This window comes from Dreissena polymorpha, chromosome 10 (genome assembly GCF_020536995.1).
Source record: "Dreissena polymorpha isolate Duluth1 chromosome 10, UMN_Dpol_1.0, whole genome shotgun sequence".
NCBI classification, from domain to species: Eukaryota; Metazoa; Mollusca; class Bivalvia; order Myida; family Dreissenidae; genus Dreissena; species Dreissena polymorpha.
In genome coordinates this window covers 64515716-64528080 of record NC_068364.1, presented here as the reverse complement: position 1 = coordinate 64528080, position 12365 = coordinate 64515716, and the positions used below count along the sequence as shown (strand labels likewise).

The 12365-nt window shown below is 34.2% G+C and overlaps 1 protein-coding gene across 1 annotated transcript in view; it reads right to left on the bottom strand.

Moving 5' to 3' along the window:
• Positions 1 to 449: 449 nt before the first annotated feature.
• LOC127847386 (mRNA-capping enzyme-like) overlaps positions 450 to 12365 on the bottom strand; it is a 36979-nt gene continuing 25063 nt past the window's right edge. Inside the window, exons 11-18 of the mRNA XM_052379255.1 lie at positions 10938 to 11019; positions 10393 to 10518; positions 7868 to 8032; positions 7133 to 7204; positions 5687 to 5790; positions 4518 to 4584; positions 3552 to 3681; positions 450 to 2783 (exon numbers count right to left, since the gene is read on the bottom strand). Of these exons, the coding sequence (XP_052235215.1) occupies positions 2635 to 2783; positions 3552 to 3681; positions 4518 to 4584; positions 5687 to 5790; positions 7133 to 7204; positions 7868 to 8032; positions 10393 to 10518; positions 10938 to 11019 (895 nt within the window). The 3' untranslated portion in view covers positions 450 to 2634. The remainder of the gene's footprint in view (positions 2784 to 3551; positions 3682 to 4517; positions 4585 to 5686; positions 5791 to 7132; positions 7205 to 7867; positions 8033 to 10392; positions 10519 to 10937; positions 11020 to 12365) is intronic.

Sequence of the window (12365 nt, the reverse complement as noted above, 5' to 3'; positions counted from 1 at the left end):
AATTCTGGTTGCTATGGCAACAAACAGACTAGAAATACTGCTGAAAATGATGGTTTTCTGGATCCTGCGATAACTTTATAAGTTCTCAATATTTTTTCATGAAACTTGGAACATGGATAGATTGCAATATGGACATTAAGCACGTCATTTCATTTTATTCCTACGTCAAAAATTCTGGTTGCTAGGGCAACAAATAAAAAAATATTCTGACAATGGTGTAATTTCTGACAATGGTGGAGCCGGTAGGGGACTTTTATTGCTTCGCAATAGTCTTGTTATGCAAGTCTTATTCGGAATGTATAAATACATATACATACAACTCTTTGAAGTTTTACAGGCTGTTGCTTATCATCACCATTCATCGACAAAACAACAACTCAATGCGACGTTGATCTTCGCTACCTGCAACACAAAATGGGCCAGGTTTAATACACTAACAAAAACACATGTTTATCTTATTTTTATTTCAAGGTATCGTCATGGGTTTACACAATCAATTAAACATAACAATAAGATAAGTTGATGATATTTGACGTTTCGTTATACAGTGCTGTATTGATGATCCTATAAAATCATAAACCATGCCAAGGGACCGCGCGCCTAGGCAAGATAAAAGTTTTTTTTATTTGGAATTATTTGTAGAATTTGGTTGTCTTTTCGCGATATGAATTGGAGATCTGATCTCATACTTGAAGACATACGGTGGGTTAATCAGGGTGGAAGTAACAAACTAGATGTGCCGCCCAATGTTTGGTCACAGCCATCAGTATTTTCGGAGCGTAACACGTTCGTTTACCTATCTGACACCTTTAGTAGAGTCCACACAAACTGCGGGACGTAGATACAAGCAAAGGACTGCAAAGTTAAATACCTCCCAAACTTTAACTATGGTTTACACTGATATATATCCCACATACCGCTTTGAAACAGATGTAGAGATTCTGGTCCAGTTCCACATCTACTTTAAGCAATTCTTAGACTGGGAAACGCCCTTTTTTGTTTAATTGTAGACTCCGAACTTGAATTTAACTATGATAAAAGCAATTCACAGTGTCTACACATTCATTACATTTGTTCCAAAAAAGTATTTGTTTTGAAAATAAAAATTATTAGCATTCTATAAATTATAGAATTTGTTTATCAATCTTACAATAACGTATTAATAAATGCAAAATACGACCCTATAAATGATATTAGAGCATAATGCTTTGGCCAAAACAAAGTTTGATTTTTTTGACATGTGTACCAACCCTTTGAATACAGGATCTATTTGCCTGGGATCTGATCATTGATGACATGCCATCGTTTATGTCATACCAATCAAACACTTGGTGTCATCTTACATATTAATGGCAAATCATTGACAAATTATATATAAAAAACTGACAAGAGTCAGATTGAAAATAAAATCAGGACAATAACATACAATCATGTCGTATCAAAATATCAAATTTATAATGATGTGCAATATTTTTAATGACATAACAGCCACTTCACAATAAAGGACATGCTCATTCACACATACTTAATGTTAGTCATATGAGACAGTGAAAATCAGAAGGCCAAACAGTAACTGCTGCAAAAGAAGCAAACTTATGATAGTAAACCTTAAAGCGAATGAGTTCAGCCATGTGTGAAAACACTAGAAACAAAATTAAGAAAGATGCAAATAATGTAATTTTCACTTAAATTACTTATCCAGTGCTTTACAACTTTTCTTTATTTGTTAAAAAATATGTTAGACAGAAAAACTTATAATTAATAAATATAAACCAATTCATAGAAACAAGAAATTAAAGAAATATTTAGCCAAAATTTAAAGGAATATTTAAGCATATTGAACAGAAAAAAACACAGAACCAGACACAACTTTCAGTAATATAAATTCATACAAAAACTAGTACCTCAACAGAGATTGTGTAAAACTTCAAAAGTTCTCAAACTACATACTAATAGCATGTCTCGTTTCCAGTAATTGCTAATTACAAGTTGTCATAACAACCACGTACACAAGTTCAGAGCAGAGTTTTGAAGCTACATATGGTTGCTTTTCACAAACCAGTGTGATTTATTGAAATTAAGCTATACATCACTCTCAAAGTGTCTAGTCTGAAGTTACCAGGTATTTGAAACATGTAATATTATTGTAGCACTATAACTGCAAATAAAAAATTCTCCACTTCAAATTTTGACATCAGTTCCACAACCTAAAGTTGTCATTTTCTGTTTTCCCATAACACATCCACATTTTATCATCATAGTCCAAATAATTTTTGTTTTGCAGATTTTCTTGTGACAGTCTGTGACCCAAAATGTACACAAAGAGAACTGCACCAATCATCCACAAATAAATGTTATGCAATATCCTTTTTGTATTCCATTCTCCATTAATCAAGGCTACACTTCATTTTCAAGAAAAGGCTTCATATCACTGTAACAGTATCACTGATGTCAAACTGTGGTCATGTTCAACATGGCTACTTTCCACTATAAAAACAGGCTGCATATCACTGTTACAGTATCACTGAAGTCAAACTGTGGTCACGTGGCTTGCTTGGAAGGAGTGGCTACACACCACTATAAAGAAAGGCTGCATATCACTCTAACAGTGATACACTAACAGTATCACTGAGGTCACGAGGCTGGTTTGGGGTGTGGCTTGTGCAGGGGGCGGGATGGGGGCGGGGGCATGACCTCCTTGGCAGGGGGCATCCATCGCTCCATCTCTGTGACCCTGAACAGGATGTCCTTGGTCACAGGGTACTTGATGCTTTCACACACAGCTGAAATATGGGAACCCAACATTTGGAATTTCTTTAGTAAGAACGGTATCAACATTTTAGCTAAAATACGTTTTTCAAGCTATCTTTTATAATTGCTATAATACTGTTTTTGTCAGTCAAAAGGTTTACCTCACAACACACATGAAATATACTAAGTATTAAATGTTTTCATCAAAATTAGTTATAAGCTTTTTATTGCTGAAAATGAAATAAGGAAATCCCCAAAACAACAATGTTGTGAGTTAGAACTGTATCAATACTTCAGCTTTAATTTTTATAATAACTTTTATAATCAGCATTTTTTAAATTTTTTTTGTCATTGTTAAATATGTATGCCTTAGTTTGTTTGTCACAACAGAAGTGAAATATTAAAACTATATAAAATATACATCCGACTATTGCTATTTGTGTCGTTCAACATATTGTAATAGGGTAACAATCGAGGTTTTTTCTTGCTTACGATTGACCAATTTCAATACTGCAGGAATTTACAGATACAGTATGCAACCTCAAGTTCAGTTTTAAACTGAAAAACAGTTATAATTTTATAGGAACATTGATTTATCTTCACAATTGATAAGCAAAATCTTCACATACACAATTCTAAATAAAAAAACTGGTTCCAGAGTATGTTGATTACATTTTAGGTTTTCTTATGCTTGAAAAAGCGTGAAAAACATATGAATGACAAATACTGAAAACATTCATAATGGCATTTACATTTATTTGATAAAACGTGTTCAATAAGTAGATATGGGTAAAACTAACCAACTGCAGTAGTGTAGTGGTTAGGGAAGGACTTGTCCGTGCGTTCCCGCATGTACTTCCAACTGTTGGCCACAGGGTCAAAGCTGCACTCTATAATTTTCTTGTCCAGCTCCTTCAGATCTTTTGTGAACTGAATTGAAATGCAATGACGCTTAATGCATGTTCCTAAAGTGTGGTCCCAGATTAGCCTGTGCAGTCAAAACAGGCTCATTAGGGACAACAGTTTCTGCATACACTGGATTTTCATTCAAATCTTTTGTTTTGTGTCATACACGATTTGCCTGTGCAGGCTGTCTGTACAGGCTTATTAGGGATAACACATTCCACTTTTGTGTGGAATTTTTCATTTAAGGAAATCTCTTCTAAAGAAAAATCCAGCTTAGGCAAAAAAGTTTTGTCCCTGATTAGCCAGTGCAGAGTGCACAGAGTAAATTACTTATTAAAACAAACACTGTGCAGAACTTCATATCAATCACACAACATGTTTTAAACATGACATGTCTAAATATAGATTCTTACATCATTCCGGTATTGAAAAAACTGGATGATGATTCTGCCATTTTATGACAATCGTTTTATGAAGTTATTGTTTGTTTTTGTTTGTGTAATAAAATAAAAATGCATAAAGGTTGATACAATGTATTGTGAACCCACAGATTGTTTATGTCAAAACTGGCTTTCACTCAGGTTAATATTATCATTTTCCGGTTGACATTAAGTTGTAAAACTCGCTATCTGGTGTTATATGTATATATTGGTGAGGTCTTGCGCTGAGAGGAGAAACTAATGTGCAGTGAAGAAAAATGTGCTGGGACTGGGAATTGAACCCAGGTTGCAGAGGCCAGAGGCACGTGTACTAACCACTGCACTAAATAGACAGCCCTCTCTAGTCAAGCTAAACATAACTCTTAGGGTGGTAACAAAAACAGTTTAAGAGTGCATACATATACTTTGTTCCTTTCTTACTTTCATTTCTGTAAATGGGTTTGCTAGGCCTGTCACATACAGGAAGGCCCTCTTAGTAGCCAACATTCTGGAAGAAAAACACATGAACAAAAAGATATTTAATCAGACTTCAAGTTATGTTCATGCATTTCTGATATAAAATTGTAACAGGTATTATTAAAGGTAATTATATACACAGATAAATTGGAGATTCCACTACTGATGTTCATTATAACGTTGAACCTACATGAGGGAAGCCCATAGTATTATTTTTTTATTTTTTATTTTTATATATATGCTTTGTATAAGAGCATATATACATAAGAAAATTATTATGGGCTTCCCTCCTGTGATTAAACCTATCAACATAAAACACAAGTCTATACCTTAAAATGGAAACCAAATACATGATACAACTAAAAAAACAATTTCTATCACAATATATAAAAAAAACTTTCAAGTCTGAGACATTTGAACAAACATTTTAATTGCTCAGCTTAAACAAGTTATTTGTTTTAGATCAAGAGGCCCAGTGTTAGGTTTCATCATTAGAATGAATACACCAACAAAGACACAGTTTTTGAAAGAAAGAAATCAATACAATCAGGGGCCATATCCATTTTAGCTCCCTAGTTAAAATATATGTACATTTTTTAAAGCCATTCAACATCATTACATTTATGGCCAGCTTAAGAAAGTTAATTTTGTCTGGTGTGGTTTTAATGCAATAAAGGATAAACAATTATCTTATTTTGCATAGTTTTAGAATAAAACATTATTTGTACAAGTCATTTTAAATGTGAATATATTTTTAAAACATGGCTATTGATGTTAAGAAGAAATTCTCTCTTCATAATGTTTCCAGAGATTCATTACTCCTGTATTGCGTTAAATAATTCGCAGTAAGATTATTGGATACAACCCCAATTCAGCCAGTCCGAATGTGGTCTCAAATCAAGACCGATAGGTCGCCGTGGCATAGTGGATATGGTGTCTCATGCCTAGCGACCCGGAGGTCATGGGTTTGATCTCCACCATGAGAGCGTTCTTTAGATCTCTCTCAAAGACACCAAGTACTGGTTCTAGTCCCAGGAAATAGACTCGAGAGCGTTTCATATAAGCCTTAGACCTTTTATGCAATCGAGCTAAAATAAATTGGTCTAAACTAAGACCTATATCTCTATGTGTACCCTTCTCCTCCAGCCACTGTCTTGATTTCCAGCTTGAAGTCCACAGAGTTCAGCTCGGGTGGCTTCCATTTCAACACTTCCTGACAGCGACCAGGGTGGTACACCTGAAAACGTGTAGCCCACAAACACTTTACCACTCGGATACGCATTTGACCCATTTGTAGTCCATTTGAAATTTCAAACTAAATTAACCCTATACCACTTAGATATGTATTTTGACGCATCTCTAAGCCCTTAGAAAGTTTAATCAAATTTTAGACCTTTCTTCCTAGATTAAAGTTTTAAAGGCTCTATTTCAAACCATAAGATACTGATGAGCAGCAAACAGCATAAACATGTGAACAGACTGCAAGTTACTCGCAGGCTGTTCTGCTTTTATGCTGTTTGTACATAGCCATTTTCACTTTACTTCTGAGTGGGAAAGGGTTAAAGACCTTTCCTTATAGATTCAACTTTTAAAGGCATCATTTCCAACCCTAGAATACTGATGAGCAGCAAACTGCATAAAACCTGAAAACTCGCAGGCTGTTCTGGTTTTATGCAGGTTGCACAAGGCCATTTTCACTTGGCTTCTGAGTGGGAAAGGGTTAACGACTGAAATCCAGAATGGCTTTCTATGAACATGTACTTATTGGACATTTTGGCTCTTGACTGATGATAAGATGAAAATGAAACTTAATTTATTACACAAGCATATAAACTTAGTTGTAAAAATTTCAGTTCCCAAAGCTTGCATTTCTAAAGGCATTTCCAGACGATGCGTTTGATAATGTAGCCACAAAACAATCTGTAAGAGTGAATCTATTTATTTATTACACAATCATTTTAACAAATGCATGAACAATTTTGAGCTTCCCTTGCTTCTATTTCAACACTTTCATGAAAAGTCCCATTTACTACGCCCAAATAATTGTGACCCCAACACATTACATATCATCCATGAAAGCCAGAATGGCCTGTCAAGAGTTCTTTGTAGATGAAAACTTGACACAGACTTTACATAATAAAAACAAGACTATTGCCAAGCAATAAAAGTCCCCTACCGGTAAAACTCCACCATTTTCAGCAATATTTCTAGTTTATTTGTTGCCATAGCAACCAGAATTCTTGATGTAGGAACAAAATAAAATGACGTGCATAATCTCCATATTGCCATCTGTCCATGTTTCAAGTTTCATGAAAAAAAGAGGAACTTTTAAAGTTATCGCAGGATCCAGAAAGTGTGACAGACTGACAGACAGAGCGCAAACCATAAGTCCCCTCCGTTTTCACCGGTAGGGGACTAATTATCGACTTAAAGAACGGTAATAAAAGCAGCCAACTGACATTTAAACCGACATATGCAAAATTGTCAGTAATTGCAATTTCCGGGGAACATTACAAAACAAATATACAAACAAAATTAATTAAAAGACAAGATTTATAATAGATCAGACAGATGCTTACATCAGGGATAGGCTGGAAGATAAGTCCGTCCACTTCATGGCTGACCTGGCTGGAAAACTTCCCATCCAGTACCTACAACAGCCACAACTCCTCCAAATGAGCCACGTTGTGAGAAAACTGGGCTTAATGCATTTGTGTTAAAGAGTCATCCCAGCATAGCCTGTGCAGTCGGCACAGGCTTATCAGAAATGACACTTTATGCTTTCATATAATTGTTTGTTTAAAGGAAATCCAGTTTAGGCAGACAGTGTCGTCCCTGATTAGCCTGTGCAAACAAACTAATCTGGGAGGACACTTAACGCACATGCATTAAGCACAGCTTTAACAGAACAAGGGTCAAATCAGTCCCAGTTGTGCTAATATGAGTCATGTTCTGAGAAAACTGGGCATAATGCATGTGCGTAAAGTATTGTCCCAGATTAGCCTGTGCAGTTCTCACAGGCTACCGGTAATCAGGGAAGACACTTTCCGATTTTATGACATTTTTCGTTTAAATGAAGTCTCTCCCTAGCAAAAATCTAATTTAGGTGGAAAGTGTCGTTACAGGCTAATCTGGGACAACACTTTACTCACATGCATTATGCCCAGTTTTCTCAGAACACGACTCATATCAAACAGCTAAGTCTTGTTGGCGAATGATTCCAGACAAAATAAGATGTCAACCTCCACCCTTATTTGAAACTAAGCAAAGGATCTGAAGATCTATAACGTATTCTAATTGGCTAGGAAACTAACCTTTCTTGCAGTGACAATATCCCAGAAGGGTTTCAATCGCACACTGAATGGCTCCTTGGTCTTATCCAACAGACCTTGAGTCGCCTTCTCGTTTCGGGACCCAATTATCTCCTTCTCTATACAAGTGAGACGAGTGTTGAAGTCAATCTTGCCGACATCTTTTCCCTGAGAAATGAACACAGTGACCAGTACAAAGTCTGACAGGGGATGCATGAACCACCTCAGGGGATGCTCAACCCAACATACAGGGTTAACCATTATAAGAACTGTTGGTAAAATATTTTTGAAATTCAAAGAGAGGAAAACAGTTGAAAGAAGTGGAAAAACCAACCCAGAGTTAATATCATTTTTGTGTACAAATTTGAATGAATCTTATTAATAAAAGCAAAATTGTTGAATTCAAATTCAGGACAGAAAATTTTGGTTTGAGATATAAAATAATGGTGATATAGTCAAAATACAATACAACCAATAGTCAAGGGAAAAACGCAATTGTTTGTAATAACGCATCTTTCATTGTATCACATCTTTCAGATGCTTAAGAATTGTGTACAACATGTTCTAATGTTACTTCCGCATGTGTTTGTATTTTATTTCTTATTTAAATCAAGTTTACACATGTATAAACAAATATAAAGGCAAAACACAGTTTTAATACAGTTCACATCTTATCATTACCAGAACAAAAAAGAAGATAATCATAATACTAGAGTTAGTGTTTATAAATAAGCTTGTTGTTTTACAACTTTGCTGACAATGACCAATAAATGTAAAACATGAAAACTTGACTCAGATGTGAAAATATCCGTGACAAGGTGTGAATAGATACAGTTGCAAACCTATTCATTATATGGTGACAGATTTTATTTGATTATTTGACAAAGAGACTGAACAATAAATTTGTAAAATCAGACAGGACTGGCAAATCTTTCATAGTATTTAATCATTTAATTGTATCTCTTATTATTATATTGCGTGTTGACTGATTATTGCTTAAAGTGACGTTGTTACAACTGGTGTTTACTGTATTTCAGAAGAATTGATAACAGCTCATGATTTGTTTTTTGACAATTACTTCCATAACAAGTTTTGAGTTATATAGACCAATATTAAAGGCTCTATAAAGGTGACGATCAGTAATTATTTACCGATTTTTAAATATTTTTTCCATATTTTATTAATAAATATTATCAAAAATATATATGTATATGCTATTGGACATTACCATAAAAATATGAGCAATACAACTTTGAGCTCAAAATACAGTGTCCTCCAAGTCAATGTGTTTACAAACAATCAGTTTATTTACATCACTGTTTACTAGGGAAAGTGAAAGTGACTCAGGTCGCCAAAAATATATCGTTGATTTTCAACGTTTTCCGGTATAACTCACAAAGTAGGTCTCTTCTAAATGGTAAAAATTTGTGAAGTAAGTTACTTTCTGCTGGTAAAAAGTTGTTTAAAATAGAATTAAAATTGAATGTTCTTTCGGCTATTTTAAGCATACGTCACCGCTTTGGGGCTACACATCACGTTAGTTGCAAAGTTGTAAACATTTCTTCCAATTATGAAACGGGTATATCTTACATAATTATTGACAACGTTGCACCTAAGCTGTGTTATTAGCATTTCTTATGCAAGAGCAACTGAAATCCGGTAAAAATTAGAACAGTTTATATGCATAATAATTGGATTTGTCACCTTTATAGGGCCTTTAAACAACAGGCCAAAACATGACAATATCATTGAAAAGTACTTACATTTTCTACTTACAATTTATAACCTAAAATTTTACAATACCATCAACAAGATATATCTCCTTACATTCTGACTGTGTCCAATATGTTGCTTCAAACACTTGGCATATCCTTATTAATAAAGAATACTAGGTAATTGTTGAACACAGTTACGCTTATTAAGCAAGGAAATAAACAACTTTAAGAAGGAAAAACTAAACTTTTCTGTATATAACACTTCACTAGTATTCTATTTATCCCATCATTATTTAGCATTTTCCTGTCTTAAACAAAAAAGTAAACAAAAGAAATGGCTGAAAACAACCCAAATGACAAGATAAAAATAACAAAATTATGTCACTATTCTTTGCATGATACCTATATTAACCCTTTCCCACTCAGAAGCAAAGTGAAAATGTCTATCTGCAAACAGCATAAAACCAGAACAGCCAGCGAGTAGCTTGCAGTCTGTCCAGGTTTTAATATGTTTGCTGCTCATCAGTACCTTACTGTTGAAAATGAAGCCTTTAAAACTTGAATTTAGTAAGGAAGGTCTTAAATTAAATTTAACTTTTTTAGGGACTACACATGCGTTAAAATACATATCTAAGTGGTAAAGGGTTATACAAGGCTGCAAGATGCTTGAATTAATAAGACAGGCTGTTATTTGGTTAATTCAGGTACGATGAAAGAATGAATAATCTTAAATAAATATAAACAAGATATCTGAATTCTTGCCTTCATGCCTTAAAATGTGTCCTATTTAAAACCATCAAATTTATATCTAACCTCAAACTTGATGATATCATATACAAGATATCTTGGCACATTTTTTCCGCCAACAGTGTCCAATATCATCTCGCCGTCAAGCAGTGTATTGTTGATATGAGACTTCAGGTCCTTCCGTTTTGGAAACTTAACAAGGAAAAAAATGTTATTCCATTATTCTTTACTGATACATGGCTCACTTTTTTTCTGCATCAAATTAGCCAAAAACAATAAATGAATAAGCTAAATTAGTTTGCATTCTTTGTGTCTATTTTTTATTATATTCTTGTAAATGCCTTAAATTTGTAGCAATCAGTGCTATATGGTAAATTTGACTTTAAGAACAATTTAGCCCGAGATGGTAAAAAATTGGCAAAAAATATATATAGTACATGTATATGACATGAGAAATGCAGAGACAGATAGACATATTCAGTGATTACCAAAAATAATACGGGTTTTGTAATTAAAGGCAGATAATTGCACTATTTTGTAATTATCTGTTATCGTTGTTCAATGCTTTCCAAACAGCTGGCCCAAAAGCAAGACTCATCATGATGCCTTACCTGTAATTTAGGCACATGAAAGACTGTGTTATCTCTGTCCAGCATAAACACCTGATCTGGTCCATCAATCAGCATCATGAATCTGTAAACAGATGTTCCACCATTTAAAAGAGCATCATACACCTAAACTGCCATCAATTAGCATCATGAACCTGCAAACATTTTCACCAAGGCATATTATATTGCATCATAACCTATACTGCCTTGAATATACATCATGAATCTGCAAAAATGTTCCAACATTTTATATTGTAACATAACCTACAAGGCTGTCAATTAGCATCATGAAACTGCTTAAAATGTGCAACTTTTGTATAAAACAACTTTGCCTACAGGTCCATCAATAAGCAACAAGAATTTGACGGAATGTAACTTTTTTCACAATATAAAAGTTTAAATCAAAATTAGATATAGCGCAATATGAATAAACCTCAAATTTTCAGTAATTTTAACTTGAAACGTTTCCAACTGAAGCATAACAAAGTTCATAAATCTATCAAGAAATAAAAAGAAACAATAACCAAGGTAGACGTGAAACAGAAAATCTATATTCCACACCATGTCTTCCAAAAAAGAGGGCATAAAGTAGAATGGGTATATTAAAGAAGTTTAACCCTTTACCACACAGATACACACTTTGATACATTTGGAATCCCTAAATAGTAGGGATGTCAACGAATATCCGAATATCCGAATATTCGGTCCCGGACCGAATATTCGGATACTGTTTTCCGAATCGAATATTCGGAAGAAAAAATAAAAAATCGAGTAATTTCAAAGACTTTGTATTCGTAAAATTTACTTCAAACATTGTCAAAAAAGTTGTTCCCCGTGTCATAATGTTTATTCCGGTAGGCGCGTTAATGCGTCGCTATGGTGACGACAGTATACCGGTCATAAATCCCACTAACAAAGCCAGACACTTTGTGTCAAAATTATGATAGATGCAAGTCGCGTCGGCAATCAAAACACCGACCTGCACTTGATCCAATGACTCGAATTACATTTAAAATCATTAAAGATTAAATGAGTAAAGGAAAAGCCAACTTTGTGTTAAACAAATAAGACCGTATGGAAATTAAAACACCGACCCGTATTGATCTAATAACTCGAATTACATTTAAAATGATCAAAGATTAATTGAGTAAAGAAAGAGCCGACTTGGTGTGAAAAACAAAACAGATCGTATGGTTATAATCACGTTGTCCAATCAAAAAAGCTTTTAGAAAATAATTTACTCAACCTCTAATGAGTATTTGCGTATCGTATGGTCCAAACATTAATTTATTACTCAATATTCAATCAGGTATTATACTTAAAGAAATGTTTTTGGTATTTCACCCTCATTTAATTGAAAATATTATAATTGCTACCCGCATAAAGTAAATATCTGTCCAAGCAAAATGCCACCTACGCCTTTCGCTGCTT